Below are 27,641 nucleotides of genomic sequence, written 5' to 3'. Positions count from 1 at the left end.
TTAAACAAATAAAAGTTCTTTTAATAGCTCTGCAACTTTAGCATTCAAGTGAACACAATTTTATCCTGCATAATATCAACATCTAAAAATCAATGCAATAACAGAGTTTTTCATAACATTTTTTAGGGTTCTGGTCCTTAAACATTCTATATCTGAACGAGGCATATCTGCTATTTGGGTTTTGGTTTTTTGGTAGCAATGTCAGTCAGTGAGTCCTAAGGCTTTTTAACTCCTTTTCCCTCTTCTTCACCTTCTTGAAGACACACTTATGCTAAGAATCATCCTCTGGATTTTTTCGTCGTTCCTTAAATTATTTGCTTTTGCAGCACAGATCTTGTCTTGCTGGTCCTTCATCAGCTGCTCCAGCTCAGCCAGCTCAGCCTTTAGTGGTTCCAGAGTGCTGTCTGTGATGCTGGAAGAGACACAAAGGAACGTGATGTTGTTGGAAGCTTTCAAACTGCTTCAGGTTATTTAATACTCCAAGAAAAAAAGTTTCAATACCTGAAAGGCTGCAAAATATTCCATGGAATCACAGAATTTGGGTTGGAAGGCACCTTAAAGCCCACCCAGTCCCAGCCCCTGCCATGGGCAAGGACACTTTCCACTATCCCAGGGTGCTCCGATGGATTCATTGTGTTCTGGTGTGAGACAAGCAAGGCCAAAGAAGCTGTTACAACAACTGTCACTCACACCAGAACAACTCTCATGCTCTGGGTTCAATATTTCCATTGTTTGTAAGCTTTAAGGGCCCCTAAAATCTGTCCCCAGATGGCCCTGGCCACACTCACCTCTGCTCCCTCCGCAAAGCCTCCGCGTGCTCCCTGTTCTCCTGGCGCCACATCAGCAGCTCGTTCCTCATGGCATCCATGTCCTCCTGGATGTAATCCACCATCCTGCCCAGCCTGAAGACATGCTGGCACACAGTCTGAATGGAGCCCTGGAACTTCTCGATTTCTCTGGCTACCAAGTCTCTCTCCCTCTTCCTGGATGCCTCTGAGACAATTGGCTTCTCCTAACAGAAGGGACAAACGGGAAGCATCAGAATTAGGGAAAACTGTGGATGTAGGCTGAATGAAGGATGTTTGGAGACTGCGAATAGGGAAGGAGCTGGAGAAGCGTTCATGACAGTTTAAAATGGAAGAGAAGGATCGTGGAATCACAGAATGGTTTGTGTTGGGAGGGATCTTAGGGCTCATCCCATCCCCTGCCATGGACACGGACACCTTCAAGTATCCCAGGTTGCTCCAAGCCCTGTGCAGCCTGGCCTGGGACACTTTCAGGGATGGGGCAGCCACACCTTTCTGGATAAGCTTTGAAAGCAGCATCAAGTTCTGCTGCTCTGTGGGAGCTCCAGGGCACAGCGTCCTCTGAGTTCTCTGCATCAGCCCCTTCCATGTGCTTCTCTCCCTCCACTGTCCACATCTGGATCTCCAGCTCCTAATGCTGCTCCCAACAGCAGCACTTCAGAGCTAAAACAGCCACGGTTACTCCCTGCCTTGCACTCCTGTTCCATGGCTGTAAAACCATACAGGCTGCAGGTGTGGCCGCCATAAACCCCACTACTCCAAAGGAATTTGGGCTTGTGCTGCTTCCCTCGTGTGCAACCGGCAGAGTCTCCGTGGTGCAGCTCCTGAGGCCTCTCAGCTCACTGCAAGTCAAATGCAGAGTTTGCTCCAGTGGCACAGCCAGCAGAAGCAAAAGGATGCCGTAAAAAGAGCAGAGGGATGCCACGCTGCTAATACACTGGAATAATCTTATTCCAGCAAAGCCATTAAGGAAAAGCCTGCTGGGATTTTCTCCCCCATGAAGAAAAAACAACTTCATTTTTCTTTCTTTCCATCACTCCTGCAGGTCAAATTCCCAAACCCAGACACACAGAGCTTGAAGTAGAGTTAGAAAGACCTTTCCCTGCCACCCCAAGCAGAGGGCCAGCCGATTCCTAGGCACAATTCCTGCTAAACACCGAGGTGGCAGTGCTGGGACAGGGAACCCGTCCCCTGTCCCCTCCTGCCCTCCTCCCAACTGCCTGGCTTCCTGTGCGAGCTGTGGCTGTTTGCTCAGCTGGCTTTGGAGGCTGCAGGGCCTCCTGCCAAGCACATTTCAGCAGCCCTGGGCTGGCTGGAGGGCTGGGGACACGGAGGGATGTGTTTGAGGAACAGGCTTTGCCGAAGGTGCGAAGGCTCAGCCTGGCTGGGGGCTGCTGCCCGCACTCTGCCACGCAATGAAACGCTGCATTTCTGACTGCTGCGGGTTCCTGTTTGCCTGGTTTCATCAGGAGCTGGGCTGAGGTGACACACGCTGCTGGAGCTGAGCCCCTCGCTGCCCACATCACCTCAGGAGAGCTGGCTGAGCTGTTAACAACAACACGGCCCCGAGTGCCCTTCTGTTCAGGCCGTGCCTCCCTCGCAGCAGCAGGTGTTCATTACACCACGCCAGCCACAGGATTCAGGGCTTTTCTGGAGCCATCCATGCCTTTGCTGTCCTTTAGGATGGAAGAGCTGTAATCTGACAGCATTCCAAACCCTTCTCTCTCTATCCTGACTCTTTTCCTCTCCTTTTCCTGCTCTGTGCTCCTCCAAAGCCAGAGGGAAGGCTCAGTCCACAGCACTGCATTTTCCACACGGGGCTGGCAAGTGAACTGTGCAGACAAACACCTCCAGTCCATCAGCAGAGTTGTATCAGGTCCAACAGCTTCCCAGGAAGACATCCCATTCCCTTGTTTTTCCTCTCCTAAGTGCTCCAAACCCTCACCACTCTCCTCCCCGCCATCCATTATCCAAAGGCTCAGCCAAAAAATAAGGAATTTATTTCACATCCAGCTCTCTCAGAAGGGAGAGGACTCAGCCAGTCCATTATCTGAGGGTTGGTGTGTGAAAAGCTGCTGCATTTCTATTTCCCAAATGCCAAGTTTTGGAATGTTTCCCAAGGCATTCTGCTGGAAAAGCTGGCAGTCCATGGTGTGGATAAGTGCACTCTTCAAGGGATAAAAACTGGCTGCTGGCCACATCCAGCTGGGACTGGTCACCAGTGGGGTTCCCCAGGGCTCAGTACTGGGTGGGCCCAGCTCTGTTCAGTATTTTTATCTTCATCAGGGGATATGAGGGGATGGAGGGCACCCTCAGGAGGCTGCAGACACACAGCTGGGGGATGTGGATCTGCTGGAGGGCAGGAAGGCTCTGCAGAGGCATCCATGGGCCGAGGGTCAGCAGGGCCAAGGGCCAGCTCCTTGTGACCCCACGGGACACCGCAGGCTCGGGAAGAAGAGCCGGGCAGCTGGAAAAGGCCCCACGGTGTTGGGGACGGGGCTGAACACGAGCCCAGGTGGGCAGGAGGCCGATGGCCCCGGGCTGTGACACAGCCCAGGGCAGGGATTGTCCCCGGGGCTGGCCCTGCTGAGGCCCCTCCATCCAGGGCCGTGTCCAGCCCCGGGCCCTCCGGCCAGAGGGACACTGAGGGGCTGGAGCGTGTCCAGGGCAGGGAATGGAGCCCCTGGAGGAGAGGGAATGGCCTCAGGCTGGGCCAGGAGAGGCTCAGGGCAGACATCAGCAGGAATTTCTCCATGGAAAGGGTGCTCAGCCCTTGGAATGGGCTGCCCAGGGCTGCCAGGAGTGCCCATCCCTGGAGGTGTCTAAGGAACACTTGGACGTGGCACTCAGTGCCCTGGGCTGGTGACAAGGCTGGCATCAGGCACAGCTTGGATTCAAAGGTCTTGGGAGATCTTTTCCAACCCAAATGATTCTGTGATTCTACTTCTCATCCTTGTAATGCTGGCCTGACCTCTCCGATACCTAGACAGACCAAGCAGCCACACTTCCCTCCACAGAGAACTATAGGATCAAAATAAAAAATGAAATACAACTTTAAATCCCACAATTCAGTAAAGAAGCAAACCAGAATTGGATGCTTTAGATACAGAATATATCTACATAGAGATCTACACAGGTCTGTAAACACAGGTCCAGCTCATAATTTGAAATATTCCAGGCTAAAATACACAACTGCTTGAAAAGCTCAAGTGAAACAAAAAAAATAATTGGAATATTTTTCATGAATCAGTTCCTTAAAGTGTATTAGTAAATACTGAACATTAATTCCAGTGTCCCTGTAACTCCAGCGTGTTCTCTGTGCAGTTGAATACTTCAAAAGTGAGATTCAAAAGAGAAAATATCCCATCCAAAGTCAGTCACAGAATTACAGGATTGTCATGGCTGGAAAAGACCTTTAGGATCATCAAGGGAAACTGGCATTGAAAGAACTGAAACATAACACCACTAAAAAATCTATTAAATACTACTTGAAATAAAAATCTAGTAAATACTATTCATACAGGTTCATCAACAGGCTTGCTTAAAAATAAAACAAAAACAATTTTTAAATCGGTGTCTTTGAAACACATATGACACTGAAGTGGCGTAAGAACACCCAAGTTTCCAGAAAAATTTCCTCCCAAGAAAGATTTCCCAACCAGAAGGCACAGCAGCTCAACCTGTGCCAATCACCATCCATTCTCTGTCTCATTAACACCTGTGCTAATGATCCCAGAATCCCAGAGTGGTTTGGGTGGGAAGGAACCTCAAGGCCCATCCAGTTCCAAGCCACATCATGGGCAGGGACACCTTCCACTATCCCGGGTTCCTCCAAGCCGGCCTGGGACATTCCAGGGATGGGACAGCCACGATTCCACGTCGTGCAGCTCAAGGCTCAGAATTATCCCTGTGACCCTCTCAAGCTTTGCCATCTCACGCTGATCGTAAATAGTTAAGGGGAGAGAAAGCCACTAGAGCCTGTTCCCAGCTGCACAGTCGCAGCTATGGGTTAAAATCTCTGGAATGATGGCAGGAGGTTTCCCCCAGCCGGCGACGTGGGCGGTGCGAGCCCCGAGTGCCACCTTTGCTCACGCTGCACAAACGCGTAACGGGAGATTTTCAGCCGGGAGAAAAACGCCAGAACCCAAACTGTTCCAGGCTTTTTCATCAGGCCCTACACCTCAACCAACTCCCCTGTCCCAACAGCCCCAGGATCAATAAATTATCCCCGTGTAAAAGGCTGGATCACTTCTGTAGGCCCAACACGTTTCCTTTGCTTCATGTTTTTCATAAGGCACCAAGACAAATGTTTGCTTTGGATTCCTGGAAAAAAGGCTGCTTTTCCCATTACCTCAATGTGAGCAGAACAAAACGTGGACTCGGGTGCAGCCACCTGAGAAATCTGAAAGCAGGAATTTTGTTTTTTAATCAAGAAGGTGGAAATTATCAACAAGGCTCCAGAAGCCACCAGGATTTCAAGAAAGGGCACTTGCTTACTTTTATACACCTTCCCCTTTGTTTCTTTTTTTTTAATTAACAGGCTTTTAAATATCAATCAAATTAGTACAAGCATCCATCAAGCATTTCAATAGTTTCTACAGCCCCTTTAAACACTATTATTATGTCCCACTAGGAAAACAGACCCAAGTAATCACAGTTTTATTGAGCTCCACCATTTCCCCCCACCTCTTTCTACAGGACAGGGCAGAAACTTCATTTTGGGCAAGTAACTGGGATATATCCACTGCAAAACCAACAAGGTGGAGTGCTTTTTTTATTGTATAAAATATATTTTTTCATCATAAAGGGTGTTTTCTTTTCCTGGTTTTTACAGAGTCTGTGTTTTAAGTATATTGTAACTATCCACCAGGGATCCCCATAAGAAACTCTTTTCACAGAACCAGGGGGGAAACAGTAAATGTTAAAGCATTTCAAATGAACAGGATGCTTTTTCTGCTGATGCCAGGTATGGGGTTCAGGCATAGGCCAAGGAGCTGGAGACACAATGTTCTTTATCACTGCACTTCCCACAGTCAGTCTGACCTGCTCCTGAGCTGGAAGGCTCCACAAGAAAATAAAAGAATGGCTCTTTCAAGAGAGCTTTTTCAACCTCTTTTTTTTTTTTTTTTTTGGAGGGTGGTGGTTTTCCATATTAGCTGAAGCTCATACTCGATCCTTCCAAAAAGAGCTGGACTTTTCACCTGTCGATGAACACCCACTCCAGCCCACACACCCACCCTGCTTGCCTGGGGAGAAGTCAGTTCCCAAAATCTCCTGTATTTGAGGCAGTATTCAGCACGCAAAGCAAAATTACAGAATCATGGAATGGTCTGACTTGGAAGGGACCTCAAAGCCCATCTCATTCCACCCCCTGCCATGGGCAGGGACACCTGCCACTGTCCCAGGCTGCTCCAAGCCCCAGTGTCCAACCTGGCCTGGGACACTGCCAGGGATCCAGGGGCAGCCCCAGCTGCTCTGGGCACCCTGTGCCAGGGCCTGCCCACCCTCACAGGGAACAATTCCTTCCCAATATCCCATCCATCCCTGCCCTCGAGCAGTGGGAAGCCATTCCCTGTGTCCTGTCCCTCCATGCCTTGTCCCCAGTCCCTCTCCAGCTCTCCTGGAAGAGGCTCTGAGGTCCACTTGGAGCCTTCTCCTCTCCTGGTGAGCACCCCCAGCTCTCCCAGCCTGGCTCCAGCCCATGGGCTCCCTGTGAATCCTGAGCCAGAGGAGACAAACCAGGAGATGATTCCAGCTGAAATTAGTGACAGCTGAGCACATTAATTCACCCACAATGCCACACTGGTGCCAGTTCTGCCCAGCCTTCCCCCTGTCCTCACACTCCCCGTCCAGAACCTCTTCCTGCTGAAAGAGCACCCTTTCCTGGTGAAAAAGGACCTGGAATAAACCTGCTCCTTGTATTAAACAACTTCCCTCCCCCCAGGCTGTGCCCCAGCACCTTGAAACATGTGACAGGCCCTGAGCTGTGTCCTTTTCACACTGCACCTCTCCCAGGGGCAACCACAGCTGCCTCACCACTTCTGCACATCCTTTGTGTCCACAGATCCACCTGCTGTCTCACTTGGATTTATAGTGCACCCACAGGACAGGAATTCCATGGTTTGGGGCACAAAGGAGCCCTGACACCACCAGGATTATGAACAGAGCCCTGTTCCTTTGTTCACAGCTTGCAGCATTACTGCTTGGGGGCCACATTTTTGTTCCCTAGAGCTGGGAGCAGTGTAAGGACCCTGGAGCACACACTCCTTCCATCTGAGCTCCTGTGCTGCTCAGCTGCTGGGTTAGAAATCCTATTTTGGAGGAACTGTGTGCTTGCACCAGAGATTTCCCACTGAATTAGCATCACATCTCCATCAACAGAGATGTGACAGAGGTGAAAACCCTTCCATGGGTAACTCCTCCTCCATTTCCCTGTCAGCATTCCTGAGGACACACCAAGCTGGCAGGATGCTGTGGTGGGAATGATGAGCCTGCCCCAAATACCCAAGTGCTGGCATTTCTGACTCCAGCTGCTGAGCACAGCACATTCACTGCACGGCCTGGAGGGCACACCCAGATGTGCAGCTGATGGATTAATGTAAAAATCACTGACCTGCAGCTCTTCAAACAAACAGAATCAGCACTGATTAGATCTGTCCCAAGCTCTGAAGTGCATCATGTACCACACTGGTAATTCATGTTAATATTGCCCAGGTGCTGAGCTATTCAATACCACTTGTTCCTCCCAGAAGCCTCCAAGCTGCTGCTTTTTTGAAGCCCTTTTGGTAGTGCAAAGATGGGAATTCTGTTATCCCACTTGCTTCAGCTGTTTAATAACCTGCCTACGTTTTTCCACACATCAAATAAATGAAGTGGAATACAAAATGGAACATCTGTTTCTTTCTCTGGTTGACATTAGAGGCTTAGACTCTAAACAAATGCATTTAGGAAGTTTTTTTAGGAATTTGTTAGGCTGAACGCAGCTAATCAAGACAGCAAAAATCGTGTGTATTTTCAGAATGACCCCTTTGTTTGACCTCAAAATTGTGTATATTATTTTAAGTTTCTGCACATGCAAAACCTAGATGATGAAAGTCCCCGTTTTCTTTCCTTCTCCCCTGTTCTCCTTTATTAAAACTCCTAAAAAAGCAAATGTATGTTTGGGAAACACAGCACAGAAAGGGTTTTGGAGGAATGTTTTTAACATAAATAAATTTTCCCCAGGCATCAGCAGTTGGAAGGTGTGAAACATCCCTGAGAGGGCACCAGCGTTACACTTGGATTAAGCATTAATCCACCAACTTCACCTCATTTCTGGTTGATTAATCCCCAATAAATCAGGTGGATCCATTGATCATTTTTTTTGCTGAATACTGGAGTTAATAATGTATTAACCAAAAGTTCCAAGCACTCAGCCTGCTATTTTTTCCCTCTTCATTTTCCTAACTGGCAGAAGATCAAGTCTTTAAAGACTAATGAATAGAAGCGGGAAAACATTTCATTTCTTTGGGATGTATTGAATAGTTTAATAAAATGAGGGAAGATGAACATTCTAGTGACAGATAGAGGGAAGATGGAATTTCCCAAAGCAAGTTTTCTTTCAAGTATTCCCTGGGTTTTTGCATACCTTACTCCAAAAATATAGCCATACCCTTAATTTTACTCTGATGCACAACGCAGTTTGGAATACAGCTGCATGCTGATGCAGAAGATACTTCTGGAGAGTTTGATGGAAAACAAATTAAATAGACAGAAAAACGTTCCCAGAGGCAAGGCCACATTGGAAATTTGGGTTTTTTTTCACTTTTACTGTCACAGCAACTCCATTCTCAGGATTCAACTGTGTCTCTAGCTCTTGTTTTCTGAACTGTCGAGTGCCTGTCACACACTGCAAGCATTTTTAATCATCTTTTCCATTCAACCCTGCTGTCAGGAAAACTACACTTCTCTCTGGATCACAGTTTCAGGAAAACCACACTTATCTGAGAGCTCACCATTTCAGGAGAACCACACCCCTCTCTGGATCACAATTTCAGAACTAGACTCCTCTCTGGATCAGGATTTCAGGAAAATGACACTCCTTTCTGGATCAGGATTTCAGGAAAATCACACTTCCCTCTGGATCACAATTTCAGAAGAACCACACTCCTGTCTAGGTCACAATTTCAGAACTAGACTGCTCTCTGGATCACAATTTCAGAAGAACCACACTCCTGTCTAGATCACATTTTCAGGAAAATGACACTCCTTTCTGGATCCCAACTCCAGGAAAATCACACTTCCCTCTGGATCACAATTCCAGGAAAACCACACTTCTCTGTGGATCACAATTTCAGGAGAACCACACTCCTGTCTGGATCCCAAGCACTTCCACACTATTATCTGAAGAGCTGGAGCAGCAGAGGAACCTCCTGTAGCAGCAAGCAGCTGCTTGGCCAGGCAATCCCATGGTATTCCAGGAGCTCGGGCAGGTTTCCACGTGATGGACTAGGAAGTCAGCAGGTTTTTTTCCAGAATTAGTTCTCTATTCTCGGCACTGCTAACGCAGAGCAGGGCTTCAAAAGTGCAACAAAAGCCAAACAAATGCTGAATGAATGTTTCAAGGGCTGAAAACCAGCAATGGGACTCAATGGTGATTGTGGAGAGTCACAATTGGCCATTTAAAAATATTTAAGGGGTTAAAAAGGGACTGTTTTAGTTTGTTACTCTCAGTCAGGACAAAAAACCAACCAGAAAATTTAGCACAGACACCAGAGGAAGCTTCCTGAGCTTGAAATCCATGTGACTGTGTAAATCCTCCCCCATTATCCTGTTCCATGCCCGGTGCTGGACAGGACACACCACCAAAGAGGGCAGCCCAAGGTGAGGGAGCGCTGAGAGACAGCACTAATGAATTCCTAATGCTCTTCCCAAACTGAGCTGGGAACTGATGATCCAACAGCACCATCTAGTTATCAACAGGGACAGCTGCATGGCTTGGGCTCAAGTGCCAGCTCAGGAATGAGCTTTGGAGCTGCTGCAGAAACTCCAGAATCAACCTGGAACCCTTCTTTGTCTCCAAACAATTCCCTAAAGGCAGAATTTCACCAAGCAGGCAAATCTTCCCGTTAGATAATCTCATGCCAAGCAGTCAGAGGTGCTTCAGAGACCACAGACACCACAAGAAGGACAATTCTAACAAATGGATGCAATTCAGCAAGTTGGGTAAGGCTAAAACCACTCCTAACAGCTTATGGGCAGCAATCTAAAGGTGTTCTCCTCTTTTTAGAAGGATTTGGTTTCTTCAGTTCAGAATTATCCCAGAAGAATTCAGGCTGGAAGGGACCTTAAAGCCCATCCCGTGCCACCCCCTACCATGGGCAGGGACACCTGCCACTGTCCCAGGGTGCTCCAAGCCCCAGGGTCCAGCCTGGCCTTGGACACCTCCAGGGATCCAGGGGCAGCCCCAGCTGCTCTGGGCACCCTGTGCCAGGGCCTGCCCACCCTGCCAGGGAACAATTCCTAAATCCCAATATCCCATCTAACCCTACCTGGGCTCATCAACCACAGCCCTTGCAATACATGAAGAATTTTCTTCCAGGCCTGGATCTCAGCCAATCCCAAACTCCAGAAAGGAGGATACTCCCCCAAGAGTCAGATCTGCCACCCCAACTTCCTCAACGTGCTGGAAAAGAAAGGAAAGCCAGAAGAGGCAGACAGGAGTCTGCTTCCAGAGTCTTCAGGAGTCACCACTGATTTCACAGAGCTCTGTGAACAGCTGGTCTCAAACATTACAGACCATTCCTGAAAAGCATACACGTGGGAAAACCCCAAGATACTGAATCAAGATTAAAATAAATGTGACTGGAAGATGTAAGAGCTCATGGAATGCATTCACCTCCCCAAAACATCAGGTACTTGTCTTAATTTTATGAGACTTTTATCACTGCAGTGCCTCAGTGCCTCTCCCCAGCACATCAAAATGGATTTAGCAACTTTCCATGGGATCAGATGAGTCCATCTCTGTGTTCTGCCTTTGCTGCCTCTCATACCAGGAGCTCTGCAAGGCACACCAAGCCAGAGCTCTCCATTTCAACAGGAAGACACTCAAATATGGGGGATCAAGCTTTTGCTTCTGGTTTGTCATCACTGCTAGATCCTTCCCACACACTTTCTAAGTGACCAAAACAACAAAAAAAACCCTACAAAACTCAGCAAAAACAAAACCTACCTTCCCCTTCTCAACTGTGGGAAAAAATCACATAAGCAAGACAAGACATGACAGAGAAAAGCTTGATCACAGATGGAATAAAACACATTTAAAGCAAAGAAAAGGGTCACAATTGCAACATCTCATCTCCCAGTTCTTTGAAGGCCATTGCCACCTCACCCTGTCTGTGGTCGGTGATGATTTCTGTGATGCCTCATAATCCTTCTTTGTTTCTAGGATTCTTTTCACCAGCCCACCTGTTGAAAAACCAGGATTTTTCTAAACATTGATGGACACTTAACACTTTTAAACATTCAGACAAAAAAAAATAAAACCCAACTGTTTTGTTTTTTTTAATGCAGACAATTTTTAGAGCAACATAAACAGCATTTTATTTTGTATTTTAAACACTGACACACAAGGTATTTGTTATCTGATCTTTTTTCTCCCAAGCTTTTCTAGAATTTGTCCAACCTCGCATCTCGGAGCTGACAAGCTGTACCTGACACTTGAAGAAACGTTAATTTATGAGCTTTGGGCAGAATTTTAAATCCTGCTGACACTGAGGATGCATAGAAAACGTGTCCTTAACACAGTTGTAAATCCAGCTGCACAGGAAAACAAGCCTGCGTAAATAAGTTGGTTTTCCTGCAAACGTTGCAAACTTTTTCCCTCAGGAGGGATTTTAGTGCTCTGTTCAGCACTTCAAGTGTTCAGCATTTGGTTTAAACCCAGGGGTTGATTCTAGATCTGTATAAATATGCATAAAAGCAAACGTACCATGCTTTTGATCCTCAACCAGCTCCACTTCTGGCTCCTACACATGCAGGAAGAGAGCTTTAGTTGCAAAAAGTTGGCATTGCTGTAATATGGAACTATTCAAAAATATTCAGCAGGAGGATATTTCAACACGTCAGGGAATCATGGAATGGTTTGGGTGGGAAGGGACCTTAAAACTCATCCCATCCCACCTCTGCCATGGGCAGGGACACCTGCCACTAGCCCAGGCTGCTCCGAGCCCCAGGGTCCAACCTGGCCTGGAACACTGCCAGGGATCCAGGGGCAGCCCCAGCTGCTCTGGGCACCCTGTGCCAGGGCCTGCCCACCCTGCCAGGGAACAATTCCTTCCCAATATCCCATCCATCCCTGCCCTCTGGCAGTGGGAAGCCATTCCCTGTGTCCTGTCCCTCCATGCCTTGTCCCCAGTCCCTCTCCAGCTCTTCTGGAGCCCCTTTAGGCCTTGGCAGGGGCTCTGAGCTCTCCCTGGAGCCTTCTCCTCTCCAGGCTGGACATTCCAAACAAAATATGGAAAAAGGTTCAGTCAGCTGCAACAGGAACACACCTTTGGCATCTCTGGCAGGGGCGCTGCTGTCTCCACCACGAACTGCTCATCCTCCTCATCAGAAACCTGCTGCTCCCTGAGCACGCTCGGGGCCGCTTTAGCGCTGCCGCTCCTGTCAGGGACACAGGGAACCCGGGAATGAATGGAAATACTGGCATCTATTAGAATAAACTAAACTCAGCTAAAAGCCATCAAAAGATCACAGAATCCCAGCATCACTGAGGCTGGAAAAGCTCTTCAAGTCCAACCTGTGAGCAGTCCCCACCCAGAGCACTGAGTGCCACGTCCAGGTCCTCCTTGGACACTCCAGGGATGGGAACTTCACCATGAGGTGACCATCCCAAACTGATTCCAGAGGAGCTGGGAAGGGTGTGCTCCAAAAAACACCCCCCACTCTGCAACTCCCTCGTCCCTCACCTTTCTGGGATTAAGAGCTCGGTGCTCTCCTGATGTTTCACTCGTGGAGGTGCTGGCCTCGCGCTGCCAGGACGGGGAATCCGTCTGCAAGAACAGCGGGAATGAGGAAAAATCACCTTCACAAGTGACACAGTGTGGTATTCACATTCCCTGAAAATTCCCTTCGCCCAGGATTTTTCTCCTGGGAAGCTGAAAAGCCTCAGAGAAAAAGGAAAACAATTCTTGTCTCATTTGCTTCCCCTGTGTTGTGCTCCTGTGGAATGTGTTTGGGGATTGTTCACCCACAGGTGATTGCTTCACTGGATTCTGCTGTGAATTATTTTGACTTATTGGCCAATCAGGGTCAAGCTGTGTCGGGGCTCTAGAAAGTGTTGTGAGTTTTCATTATTATCTTTTTAGCATTCTGTAAGTATCCTTTCTGTATTCTTTAGTATAGTATAATATTCTTTAATATAATATAGTATAATAAATTAATAAATCAGCCTTCTGAGAACATGGAGTCAGATTCATCATTCCTCCCTGCCACGGGGGTGCCTTCAAGTACAGTAACACAGCAACACAAGCCTTTGCTGAGAGAAAAAAAAAAAATAATCAAACATTCAAATTGAAAAGCAAGTTCACCTCATCCATAATGCCATCCTTATGCAATGCACAGAGGAAATGCAATGTTCTCCTCAAAAATTTTACTAACATTCCACAGAGCAGTTTATGGATTGAGAAGGGAAGAAAGGATGGAAACACACCTTTGGGCAGGCCGAGGTGGGACATCAGGAGGTGCTTCCCCATTTTCAGACTTGTCAGGAGCCGCGTTCTCTGCTTCTCTTTCTATTAAACAAAACACCATAAAACTGGGGCTTAGCTGGGCTAGGAAAACCTCAGCTTTTTATGACATTATTTGGAATCTTAGCACTGCACTGAAAAAAAACACTTAAATTTCTTCATTTTTATAAGTTTCTTAATATTGTGAAATTCTCCCCTCTGTGAAAATTACATCATCTCACTCAATGCTCTTGTTTCCCTTAACCTCTTATCTTCCCCTACTGGGATTCTTGGTTGAGGTACTGGCCACTCCTTCAGTAAAGTCTACTCAAAGCACCTAAACTCAGCCCAATTATGTTTAAAAATTCTGTAATACATCACAAAAAGGGCAAAAAGCATTAGAGAAGGGCTTGATTTATTAAAAAAACCTCTTTTTTCTGTTAAAAGTTTTCAACTATGTTTGATGCTGCTCTTTTGTCACTGGAATGTTATTGCGTCTTTGGCAAATTAATCTGTAAATAACAAATAGAATGATTTTTTAGAAAAGTTCTATTTATTCTGCAATCTGATCAAGTTAGGCATGAAGCACACAGGAGGAATTACATCCAGAACCTGGGAACTACTCCCAGGGCCAGGAAAATTGGGATACAGAGCCTCGTTGCTCTGCAACAAAATATAACTGAAGCAGACAGAAATAATGTTCTAAAAGATCCAGGAAAATCAGTTTACTTCAGCTAATAAACAATGTTTTATAATCCTGGGCTCTTGGAATGTCTTGGATTTGGATCTTAAAGGTCCTGAACCAAAAAATGAGGGGTTTACAGCGCCTTGGTGAATAAAGCCGAAAAACAAGATCAGTCAATAAAATAAAGGTTGAGCTCAGTGGTAAAGGTTGGACTTGATGATTTTGGAGACATTTTCCAACCTTCATTATTCTTCTGATCCTGAATATTTGGTTCTTTAACCACCAGGGGATCCAATCCAAATCCATAATGAACCTGGGGGTAACTCCTCTTACATCCCTCCCAATTATACCATAAATTTATTTTCCACCCCAGATGCATTCCAAAGGACAAGACAGCTCCAAGAGATAAAAGGGAATTCACATGGAAGTTCTCCCAGCTGGGGAAGGTCACACAAATGTCTTGGCCAAACCATCCATATTTCATTAGGCTGCCACAGCCACGAGGCCCTGGAGGCCAAAGGTGGGCTGGGAACACCTCCCACATCCGTGGGATCCATCCTCCCAAGCAGGTCAAACATCTGCAGCTGGGGAGAACAAAAATGGAGCTTTTTGCTGCAATTTCAGCTCCTCCTCCTGCACTTTGCTTCCATGGCTCCATGTGTGTTGGGTAGCTGGATACACATCATGTCTTGGGAGCTATATCCAGCTTGGGGGAGAAATGGTGGAGTAAGAAAGAATGCAGGGATGGAATTTTCCTCTGGAATCCGGTAAAATGCAAACACTGAGACTCCCAAATAGTTGCACAAAACGGCAACGTGCAAAGATTCCCTTCTTACAGAGGACAAGTCATCAAGGGACTCAGATGCAGCCATTTGCCTCTTGGAAAACAGAAGAACAGGAAAAAGGAAAAGTAATTGCTTTATCAAGGGATGGACATTTTTCAGGGCAGAGTATGAATCAGATGTGATTAAAACACACAGCAGCACTTGGATTAAGTGTGAATCACCCTCCTTACACCATTTAGCTGCAAAGATTTGACCCAAACACTCTAGCGGGGCTTTCCATGGCAGCCACACTTTAACTTTCCCTACCCTTCTGTTTTTCTGCAAGGCCTGGTTCATTTTTCTCCTGCAGCTCAGCAGCACCATCCTCTGAAATCCCATCTGCCATACTCCTCGTGTCCACAGCTCCTGTAACAAACCAGTTTATGGTCAAATGAAACCCAAGAGCCAATAAAAATTCAAAATAAAAAGCCATGCTAAATACCTGCTAGGACTTCTTTAAGGGCTACCCTAGTTTAATAAACCTTCTTCAGTGTCAATAAATCACAGTCAAGGTGCACAAAGACTTTTTAAATGACTGCTGACTGAACTCCTGAAAGCTGAAATACTCAGTATAAACCTCTATAATTCATCTGCCCACAGAGAAGAGACATTTCCTCCTGTTGTACATTGATTCATTTCCAATTAATATAAGATCAAACAGAAAGCTCTGATCATCACCACCAGCGTGCAACATGCATCAGCACAGCTCCAGAAAGTTTTCCAATCCTCTGGATTATTCACCTATGGCAAGCCCAGTGTGTCAGAAAAGAAAGAGGGGTAATGCCCCAAAATATTCCTGGCTCTGATAAACAACAGTTTGAGCGCTGCATCAGGGAAAGAGGATTAAAATACTCACCCTTAAGTCATTCCCTGTGTTAAACTTATCAGGAAAACTGGATTCTGGTGTTAAAGGGACAATCCCATAAATATGGTGTGTCTGGTCCTTACAGTTCAGTGCCATATAACACAAATACTGAAATTTTGGGAAATAAAAGAAGTTACAGGATCAGCTGAGGATCACTAAGTAGTAAAATAAGGCTGCAGTTTTAATGGAATCCAGACAGGGGTTTTTCAGCTGCCAAATTACTCAGACTTCGCAGCACAGGAGACGTGACATAAAAATTTCAATTTTCTAGCACCAACTTGAATGAGGCTCCTAAATTAACACACATACAGGGGGGCTTTTCCGACGTATTTAAGGTGCCCAAACAAGGCTACTCATTATCCTGAAAGCAGGACTGATATAACTCCAGTATTTTGCCTCAGATACATGGCAACCTAAAACAGAAATCAAAAAAAAAAAAAAGTGAGAGCTTGGGAAGAAATCCAGCAACACATGATCTCTTTATATAAATGAGATCGGAAAATTAAGTGCATGAAGATTTTCATGCACCAATTTTTAACCAGAACTGGCTGTTATTAACAGGCATCAGTTCACAGGTGTCACTGAATCTTCTGAACACAGACATTACAGTGATTTATTCTTTCATTCTTCTTCTTTAGGATTAAAATACCAGGGGCACAAAGCACTGAAAGGAAATTAGGACCAATCACTGAAATAAGGAGGGAGAAAGGCACTGAAATACAAACAGAAATTGCAGTTCCACTGCTGCTGTCTGAGCTCTGGGTACAAGCCACTTTTATTCCTCATCCAGGAGTTTCTCCAGGCTCTTCCTCTTGTCTTCCTACACAAAGGGATGGCAGTGCTAAGCTAAGATTCTTTTCCTCCCGATGGGCAGTATTTGGGACATTCTGAAGATCAAGCACTTTCCAGTCAGTGTGTAAACATAGTACTCAAAGGCTGAGCTACGAAAGTCGAAAGTTGGTGACACAATGCCGAAGGCCACTGGAACCCAGGCTAGCTCTGAACACTCTGGTAGCCACAAGGGGAGGGGGGAACAGCTGGGGACTGGGGTTTGCCCACAGCTGAGCCCAAAGAGCTGCAAGCTCTGCGGTGCACGCTGTTACAGCCACGGCAGGGAGCAGGCGAAGGAGGAAGGAGGAGGCGCTTTGTCTTGAGGTTCCACGGGGAAAGGTTATTCCAGGTGAAGGGGGTAAGGCAGAAGAGAGAGCCCCAAGCACCCCAGGGCAAGGGGTTAAACACAGCTACACACCAGGGGGGGATACAGAAAATCAACCCATAGGGGGATTTCAAGGGTGGAGCAAGGGGATTACATCAACACTGTGGCACCCTGTCGGAACTCAGAATGTCCCGCAGACATTCTCGGATGTTCCAAACCCAGGTCAGAAGCATCTGAGACCCTGGCATGCAGCCAGAGACCCCTGTGGCTTTGAATCTGACCCATGGAACAATTTACCAACTTTGCAGGAAGAACAAGAAGTCACAAAAGTTTAGATATTGTAGTAGAAGTAGTCACGAAGTGAAAGGAAGGATTTTTGAGTGCTGTACAGGGGGGTTTTAAGCCTTGTACGCAGGGGTCCAAGTTTTGTACATGGGGGTCAAGGGTTCTAAGATGGAGGGATTTGGGTGTGTCCTGTCCTCTTTCTTTCTCCTTCCTAGCCTCCATGTCTTTGGTGATGCTGGCACTCACAGATTGGTTTAGAGTAGAAAGTCACCATTCAATATAGATGATGGGCATTGGGGAAAAAGCATAAACATGTAACACGGAATGTGTGATATAAAAGATGGCACCAGCCCCCTGGGAGGGCAGTGTGCCTTTGTCTGAGCTGCTGAACGGGCCACAGCAGTTCAGGAGAAGAATCTTTTAGATAACCAACAATAAACAACCTTGAGGCCGGACAACAGAAGACTACTGAGTCTTTCTTTGAAGGCACGGGTTGGAGCAGAGACTTTTCCATCTTTCGGGGTCACCCCAATCTGGGGGTGAGACCCGACAGCACCAAGCAGGATAAAGGGGAGGAGAGGGAAAAGACACGTGGGCCAATGGGGCATCGTGCATTAGGAGATTTGCAAGTGGGTGTTTCAATCCGGGACTGGCCTGGGGTGAGTGGCAGGGAACATTCAGGAAAAAGGGCAGGGTTGCCTTGACAGGCAGGGAAAGAGGGACAGGGTTGCCTTGACAGGCAGGGAAGGGACTAGAACAAAGAGAGAGCAATAGCTTGAGGGACAACTTTAAGGGAAGGTACAACTTGGGGAAAACATGGGGGGATAAGAGAAGGAACCAATGAAATAATGAAATAAACATGAACCGCAATATCATAATTGCAAGGAAGCACCTCCACAGAGAAATAATTTATTTGGAAAGCCTGGACCAACTGTCTATAAACCAAATTAAAACCACTTCAACCTTCACTTTGCTCTGCTGTAAACATTTAACAAATGTTACATGTCAGAAATAGTTGCAGACAAGTCCAAAAGCTCGTTTAGAGAGTAATTACACAGAAATTACCAAAAGCAGGCTGAATTTCTGTCTGCAACTGTGCACGGGGAACAAGAGCAAACTGAACTGAATCTCACTTCCTATATCCCAAACCCAGGCAGGAAAACTGCCTCTTGGACTCACAAATGCAGGCTGGGAGTCCAAGTCAAACCCTGGCAATAATAAACAAGGATATATTTCAGTATTTCTGCTATTCCTACTCAATAACCCCGCAGCATATCTGATAGAAGTAACAATATCCTCCCTGTGGTTACCTTCTCCTGCAGGCTTGGAGAGATGCCTTGATGCTTTTGCTGAAGGCTGCTTTGATATCCTTGCAGGAGTTTCATTCTGGAGAAAAGCAAAACAAAACAAAACAAAACAATAAAAGACCAGCAATTTATATAACAGTAGATCTAAATATTATATCATTATATCTAAAATTTACTTCCTTGTGTTGCTTTTCTAAGTATTATACAGAGCAAATATTGACCCAAGAATTGATCCACACGTTTATGTTATTTCCCTCACAACCTGTGGATATTTTTTCCTGGAGAAATGCCAGCTATTTTCTTTCACATGAACTTACTTGATGGAAAAACAACTTCCAAATGGGAACTACGAGTATCCAACCTTGTAGAGTAAAAAAGTTATAAAAAGGAGGACGATTCCTACAATCACCTCTGTGTTTCAGCTGCATCAGATACACAGCTCCTCTTCAACCTGCTGCAAAATCCTTTAGACTTCATTCCAAAAGAGAAGCAAGGATTTAAAAAATTGTGCTACCAGGCTTGCCCAGTGCATTACTTAAATGGCAACTTCCCTGGATAAAAATCCTGCCTAATATCCCAAATCCTGAAATATGTTTAGCACCTCCCAGGATCTCCTTCCTTATGTGCTTTTTTTTTGTTTTCTTCCAAGATTTTTTGTCAGCCCTGCTGATCATCATTAAGGTTGGAAAAGACCTCCACTGATAACCTGAGAATCACAAATTCTGCCATTTTTTTGCCAAGAAAGAACGGTTTGAGTAGAAGGGACCTTAAAGCTCATCCTCTTCCACCCCCTGGCCTGGGGCAGGGAATCCTTCCACCAGAAGTGTTTTTCCTCTTTACAAATTCTGGCATGTTCTAAGGAAAACCAGACAGAATTCCAATCTTGAAGTGGTTCATCTTAATTTTAATTCTCCATAATAACGTCCGCAAGCCCAACAGTATGGAAGGAGGGAAAAGAAAGCTCTTATCCCATCAGGAGCACATCTGGCACACTGCAGCCCCAGCAGCTCTCTGGGTGAGGTCATTATTAGCACAGGTGGGGAGGGGGCTGCCAATAGGTGCTGAGGCTGCTGCAAGAGGGGATTTGGTCATTTATTTATGTGGCTACAAACAGAATTTTTGTGGAGCCACATGTGCAGCCTGGCAGCAGGTGCAGGGTGAAAGCTGACGTTTCCTCACCATGGCAGCACACATGAAAACAGAAAGCCCACAATATTTATGACTGGGGGGCTTTCCAAAGGGAGATAAAAGAGGTTATTCCCCTTCAAGACTTTGAAAAGCAGCCACCGGAGCCATTAAAGGGAAATCTTGCACTTCATCTCACACCATGCTGGAAAAACACATTACAGCACAATCCTTGATGGATGCATGCACGCTTCCCAGTCCTGAGTAATTATGTTTCCACGTGGAGAGGATCCAGAGCCTTCTGCAAACCATCGGGCTGCTGGTTTGTCTTCATTATTAACCTTTAAAGAGGCCAGATTTCACTTCAAGACAGAAGAGAATGTTTGCTGGTGTTTCAGAGCTCATTACAAAAGAAGCCACTGTGATTCCCCCCTCTAATTCATCAGCTCTACTGATGATTCTCTAATAATAAATAAGAATTAAGTCTGTGAACAGCAATTTCATTCCACCAACCCTCCACAGTACTTTTCTTCTAATGAAACCCATAGTGCCAGGAGGTATCTTTCCACCTCTACAACAGAAAGCCTGCAGGTATAATTTTATGTAAGTAAAACCACATACAAGGAAAGATCTCCACTTGCTGAGGCCAGTTTGAGTGCTGTGCTGGTAAGACTTACTAGGAAAATATCAATCAATTCTCTTTTCCTCACCTAAAGTCTTGCAAGATGATGTTCCATTTGCATTAGATCCTGCAAATTAAAACTTCTCAAACACAAAGAGATGAGGAAAATCTGTTTTAAAAGCAGTTTAAATTAGGTATTTCTGATGTAGTGACACCAAAGAGAGAGGGACATTCCCAGCTCCAGAACAGAAATGTTTTAGCCACGTCCTGCAGATTTCCATAAGTGATTCTCTCTGCTGTCCTTTTTTTAATTCCACAGTTTCATTACATAACCTAAGTTCCAAGAGGAACAGAAGTTCATCAGGCAGGACTCAGAGGCTGCTTTAAGTGACTACTTACAGAGCAATAGGGTTTTCAGGGCAAATTCAAACCCCTTCTGCAAGCAGCCAGAAATGACAGGATATTACAGAAGGCTTTAGCCAAGAGCTCCAGCTGCCATGGGAAACATGGAAGAGACTTCTCCAAGGTGTTTGGCCTCAGGGGGAAATGATTTACCTGTTCTGTGGCCACTTCCAGCACCAGATGCTCTGTGACCTCCTCCACCTCTTGTCAAGTCTAAACAATAATGATCTTCGTTATTTAGAAGGTCCAAAAGGCCATTTTAAATCTGAATTTTCCCTGAGATGGACTGAGAGTGAACAGAACATGACTTAACCCTGATCCCAAACTGCAGGATGCAAGAGCCAGCCTTGAGGCAGGTTCTGATTGCCATGTGGTAGCCAAATGTCTCTTAATTCCTACTTATCCCTGCTTTCTTCCAGCTCCAGAAAATTATGGATACCCATGTGATGACTACTGCACACTAGGTAGCACAAAAAGTTTTTTTAGCAACAGAAAAATTACATTTAAATTACAAAAAAAAAAAAGTCAGCCTTAAGTAGATTTGAAAGCTGGCATCAATAATTAGCAGCAAGAAAAACTGAGATTTGCATAAATAGAGAAAATCTCATTAAGCAAAGCAAGGGATTAAACTTTAAGTGACAGCTTTGCTGTACATATAGAATACTAAAAAAAAAAAAAACCCTCTAAATTGATCTGTTCTCTAAAGTAAATGCATTAAAAAGGTAAAGAGATTAATCCTGAGGGGGGGAAACAGTGGTTGACTTGTTGGGTACTGCCTCAAACTATTTCCCTTCTATTATAGTGAACAGATATATTCTGTAACTATCTACAGAAAAAATACATATAAAAAGCTAAAGAGAGATGCTGAAGATGTATTAACTCTGCAGCAGAGACCACAAAATACGATTCATAATCCCTCATGTGCACAGAAAGTTGTTTGCCTTCTTTTGAATCCATGTGTTTCCCTGCCACGTGACTCAAGTGGAGCCACAGTGGTTAAAATGGGGTAAATCCCTGGAAATAAAGGCTGGGAAACTCCTGGAAGGACCAGAAGATCAACCCCAGTCCATGAGATGCCATTTCCAATGATTTCCTGCAGGAATTTCCTCTAAATCACTTTGTGCAGCTACCTCAGCTCCCAAAATTCACTGGGCACGTTTTCATGTCATCTCTCCCTTCCCCAGCTTTGAAACGATGGCATTTGCCATGCTCTGCTCTCGGGTTTGTGTTTTCATCATCTCAGAAGCGAGCAGCCTCCGCTGTTACGCAGGCAGGCAGAGGCAGGAATGCCATTTGGACTTCAGGTAATGATTCCAAAGCCTTGGAATCCCTCCCAAAAGCACTTAGGAGGGGAAATGAAACTTTACTGCCCCTCTGCACTATTGTGGTGCCCAAGAGCACGATGAGAGCTCGGGATGAGGCTCATAATTTCCATTAGAGACCAAATTTGCAGGAAGTTTGACTTGGCCACGAATATTTGCTGGAGGCTAAAAAAAAAACAAAACAAAACCAAACTCTTTTATAAGCTCTCCCTCCCAGTGCCAATAACTTAAAGAGTTTGGTTGGACTGGAGTCAAGGAAGAGCCATAAATTTGTCATCTCATGGGGAAGACACAATAATGACAGTGGGCCCAGAGACTCCTGCTAGAGTTGGGATCCTGCCTGGCTTTTCCTTAGCCTGTGCAGCTTTAGGTTCATTTACTGAAGTGTCCCTCTTTAAACATTTGGCCACGTGGCTTCGTAATTCCCCAGATTGCCTCAGGTCATCAGGAAGCAGCACATGGAAGCACAGTGGTGACACAAGCAGCAGCTCCTGTGCAGAGGCACTGAGCTGCTCTTCCAGCTGCAAACTGTGGACCCTGAAACAACACTGGACTCCTTTTCTTTCCAAAACAGTAACTCCTGCTAAAATTCAAAACCAAATACAAAAACCCTATCAGCTTTCCAGGAAAGATTCTGGGAAATAAAGAAAACTCATAGCAGGGGGTTGGAAGAGATGAGCTCCAAGGTTCCTGCCATCCCTAACCAGGCTGTGATCCTAAGAAGTGTCCAAAATATGAATACAAGGAAATAAAAACTGCAAAATAAAATAAATTGAGGAGACTCTTTTTTTTTCTGGTCCAAGCTCAGAGAAATTTTTAATAAATCAACAACCAAAAAACCCAGGGAAGCCTCTATTTCATGTATTTCCCAGCCCTAAAACTTGCCATTTACCCACCTTTCAAACCCCGTATTGTTTTTGAGCAGATTCCCAAATCAAAATGCAACACTTTGGTTATTCCTACCTGCTCCACTACTAACCTCAGTGTCTGGCTGGCACTTGCTGTCTTTAGTTGGCCTCTGTGGTTTTCTATGCATGGATTCTTCAGAATCTGAGGGCTGGAAAGAAATGGACTGGTTTAGATTCAGGAGAAGCATTTTGGTGCCCATCAATCCTGAATTTCTACCAACAGAACAGAAAAGAGCAATAGGAAATATTTGGAGGAAGAGGAAATAGAAGAATAACAAAATGAAAGGAGGTGGCTCTCAGGGCCTATAATCCTTAGGATATCCAGGAATCCTAAACTGGTTTGGGTTGGAAGGGACCTTAAAGACCATTCAGTCCCAACTCTGATAAGGCCCTCCAGCACCTGAAGGGAGCCAACAAGATGGAGAAGGACTTGGACAAAAGCCTGGAGTGACAGGACACAGGGAATGGCTTCCCACTGGGGAAGGAATTGGGAAGGAACTGTGCCCTGTGAGGGCATTGAGGCCCCAGCACAGGGTGCCCAGAGAAGCTGGGGTTGCCCCTGGACCCCTGAAGTGTCCAAGGCCAGGTTGGACATCAGGCTTGGAGCAGCCTGGGCTGGTGGAAGATGTCCCTGCCCAAGGCAGGGGTTTGGAACAAGGTCCCTTCCTGGTGGATGAGCAGGAATACCAACATGGAAGGCCACTGGAACAAACACAGTCCCAACCACAGTGTGGGGAAAGTTCTTCCCCAAAATAACATTTCAATTACCTTTTTCTCTGCTTTCTCCTTCCCGTGTTCCCTGAGATGCTCCCCATCTTTTTCTCTGTCTCGATCTCTTCTTCTCTCTCTGTCTTTCTCTCCTTCTCTGTCCCTGGCCTTATCTTTGTCTCTTCCTTTCAGCCTGTCCTTTTCTCTTCCTCCTTCATGTCTTTTCTCTCTTTCCTGTCCTTTATCATGCCTGAGGTCCTCTCCTCGCTCTGGGTCTGCTTTTCCTTTGGTTTTTTCTGTTTCTCTTCCTTGCTTGGTCGTTCTGCTTTTGCCTCCTTCCCTCTCTTGTTTTTCTCCTTCCTTAGACGTGTCTCTTTCGGGTTCTTTGTTCCTCTCTTCATTTTTCTTCTGCTTATCCCTCTCCTTTTCTCTTTCTCTGCTCTCTTTCAAATCTCCTTTGGATTTTCTGTCTCTGCTAGGGCTTCTGTCTTTAATTTCAGTGTCTCTCCTGCTCTGAAAAGAAAGCAAACACTAAACATTAATTCCAACACATGGCAACTCAATCACACAGTGACTCCACAAACACAGAAATGCTAAAAATACCCCAAAACAAATAAATCATGGTACCCCAGTACCCCCCCAAAAATGCAAATGCTACCTCTTTATCCTTATGGCTTTTTTGTTCTTCTGCTCTGGGCTCTCTGCTTTCTTTATGTCGAGGTTTAGAGGGTGGAGGTTTCCCTTTAGCATCAGCTTTTTCCCCAGCCAAGACCCTTTTTACAGCAGCATCACTGGACAGCTGCAAGGAACAGAAAAACACCACTGAAATGAGTAAACTGTCTCATTAAATAATTCATGCAGTAATTGTTATTTTAAGAGTGCAACAATTCGGTGTAAAAACACAATAACTCCATGAAAGAATGCAATAATTCTGTGTAAGAACAGCCCCTGCAGTTGTTTTTAATCAGTTATCAAATTTCTCCATTATTTCCATAATCAAAAAAGCACAGTGGAAAAATGACTTTCATTCCACAGTTAAGAGATTTGACTGAAAGGAGATACAGCCAAAGGTGAGCAGCTGGTTGTATAAGTAATGCGTCTGTATCCCAAAATTTTAAAGGTTCTGGAGCTTCATTTTGTGCTTCAAATCTAATAAATGTTATTAGATGACAAACAAATAAAGTGAACAACAGTGAGCAATAAAACCCTTGCTATTCAGAATGCATTTGTGTGGCTGGCTCAAACTCTTGCTGAAGATCATGAACTCTCTATCTGCTGTTGCTAAGGGGTGACAAAATGTTTCTACTGTGCAATTAAGGCACAGAATCATTTGGGTTGGACAAGACCTCCAAGGTCATCAAGTCCAAGCTGTGACTGATGCCCACCTTGTCCCCAGCCCAGGGCTCTGAGTGCCACATCCAGGTGTTCCTTGGACACCCTCAGGGATGGGCACTGCAAACCTCCCTGGCCAGCTCATTCCAAGGCCTGAGCACCCTTTCCATGGGGAAATTCCTGCTGATGTCCACCCTGAGCCTCCCCTGGCCCAGCCTGAGGCTGTTCCCTCTCCTCCTGGCCCTGTTCCCTGTGCGCATAAAATCTGTCTAGTTCTGTCCCACCTTATTCAAGCAACACTTCCCAATTGCCTGAAGGAATTCATTGGTTTTCTCAGGCTCGTGTCCAGCCACAACTCGTGCTGGTTTCACTGACAGTGGCTCTCCTGTCACCATCACAACGGCATCGATGGCCTTCTGAAGGAAGTTGATCTTGGAATCCTTATCCTGGCAAAAGAGCAATTAAGAGAAACTTTTATCTCCAATTATCACGTTTGTTTTAGTTTCACGACTACACTTCACAACCAACCTGCCCCAACTGCCCTTTAATAAAGATGATGTCTTCCAGTGATTGCATAAAAGCAGAAGTAAAAAATAAAAGCCCAAATAAACAAAGCAAAGCCAAGTGAAATGTCACAGAAGCCCTCACAATTAAGGAATTTCATTATTTCAGTCCTCCTTACAGCTCTCTCCTATTGATTACTCAGATAAAAATTATTCTCCTGATCTTCTACAACTCCAAGAGAGATCACAGTAAGGAAGCAGCCAAGTCTTCCTCCCGACCAGTTTTGGGAAGAGGAACTCAAGGTTGAGACATTTTCCCCCACAGTCCAGGATTTTGATCTCCTCTGCCTGAGCTCTGGAAAACCCCATGGGCTCATGGGCTGTGAAAGAAATTAGTGAGGAAATTATCAGAGAGATAGCAGCATGTAGATGCAGCAAAGACTGCTCAGGAGCTGCTGGGAAATCTGCTTTTTGGGCCAACAAGGACACTATCAAAAAACCCCAACAATTCAGTTATAAATTACTTAATTTTAGTTATCCTGACAGCAGAAGGAGCAGTCACAGAAGTAAACACACGTAGTAATCACTGACTAAAACGTGCAAGAACTGGCTGGAGGGATGAGAAGTCACAGCTCACACTTCAGTTGCTATGTTAAACAAACACCATGGGATCAGCTGCCTAAGTGGCAACACACAAAAACTGGTTTGTTTGCCAGGAATCAGCAACCAAAGCTCCCAAATCAGGCTGGGAGTTGGGGAACTCCGCATCAGCTCAGCCAAAAATCAGGGGAAAGCAGCAAACAGAGAGTAAAGTCACCTTTGGACTTAAGAAAATGAGTTTTCAGTAACAGTATTAACCTCCTCTTTCAGTAATCAGCCAGTTTTATACTGCAATAAAACTAATGTGGAATGCATATCCTAGTCAGGTGAGTCCTGGGATATTAAACACAGATATTTAATGTATACATCTATATACTATATATATGTATGTTTTTACATACACGCAAATATATAGGGCAGTAAGTTTAGGGCCACGGATTCTCTTGAGAGACCACAAGACTCTTTTAAAACCAAAAATTTGCACACAAACCTATAGGTGTTCACCCCATGGAAAGTATAATACAACCCACCAGCAGGAATTTTTGCAACTTCTTCACAAAAATAGCAACAGCTCCTTGGTGCTGAACACAGAAAAGAGCAGAAGAACCTTGTTGCAAGCTGCAAAAAAAAAAACCTGAAAGCTAAACAAATAAGAAAGTCCCACGCCCACCTTGACATTATCTGACTTCAGCTCGAAATCTGTGTAAAGTCCTCTCAGAAAACCTGTCACTCTGATCACCTAAAAACCAGAAGAAACAGAGTAAGTCATCAACATTTAAAGCCTCTGCTCAATGAACCTTGTGGGGCAGCGGGAAATGTGTTCTTCATGGAAAGGGGGCTCAGGCATTGGAGTGCAGTCCCCGTCCCCGGAGCTGCCCTGGACGCGGCACTCAGTGCTCTGGGCTGGCGACAGGGAGGGCATCGGGCACAGGCTGCACTCCGAGATCCCGGGGGCCTTTTCCAACCTCAGTGATTCCGGGATTCGGTGATGTTTCGCTGTCCCAGGCTGCTCCGAGCCCAATGTCCAACCTGGGACACTGCCAGGGGCAGCCACAGCTGCTCCGGGCACCCTGTGCCAGGGCCTGCGCACCTTCCCAGGGAACAATTCCTTCCCAATACCCCACCTAACCCTTTTCCTACCGCGACCGGTGCCTTTCCCACCGCAAACCCCCCGAACTCCCCCCAAAACCCCGCGATTTACACAGCACTCCGGGCACGCCCCACAGCGCCGGGGGCGGCCCGCGGTCCCCTCAGCCCCTCTCACCCACCTCGCAGATCAGGTCGTGCAGGTAGCGGAAGGGCGGCTTGCTCAGCAGCGCGTCGGTGAGCGGCGGCTTGCGGATCACCTGCCCCAGGGTCTCCCGCGTTTGCCGCGACACCGCCTCGTTCATCGCGGCCGGGCCGGGCCGGGATCGAACCGGGATCCAACCGGGATCCAACCGGGATCGCCGCGGCACCCGCCCGCCCCCGGCCCGGCGGCGCTC

At 46.0% G+C, this 27,641-nt stretch overlaps 1 protein-coding gene across 1 annotated transcript; it reads right to left on the bottom strand.

Moving 5' to 3' along the window:
• On the bottom strand, positions 1-27,641 carry TRAF3IP1 (TRAF3 interacting protein 1). Its single transcript, XM_038142685.1, has 15 exons — positions 27,426-27,641; positions 26,828-26,896; positions 25,339-25,500; positions 24,381-24,521; positions 23,783-24,235; positions 23,086-23,163; positions 18,639-18,714; positions 15,290-15,388; positions 13,498-13,579; positions 12,755-12,838; positions 12,338-12,449; positions 11,776-11,812; positions 11,176-11,252; positions 789-1,012; positions 1-412 (listed from the first exon to the last, which is right to left on the bottom strand). The coding sequence occupies exons 1-15, from the start codon at positions 27,546-27,548 to the stop codon at positions 247-249; spliced, it is 1,983 nt and encodes a 660-aa protein (XP_037998613.1). The 5' UTR covers positions 27,549-27,641; the 3' UTR covers positions 1-246.

Source organism: Motacilla alba, chromosome 7 (genome assembly GCF_015832195.1).
Source record: "Motacilla alba alba isolate MOTALB_02 chromosome 7, Motacilla_alba_V1.0_pri, whole genome shotgun sequence".
NCBI classification, from domain to species: Eukaryota; Metazoa; Chordata; class Aves; order Passeriformes; family Motacillidae; genus Motacilla; species Motacilla alba.
The sequence above is the reverse complement of the archived record's forward strand: the minus strand, read 5'-3'. Positions and strand labels throughout refer to the sequence as shown.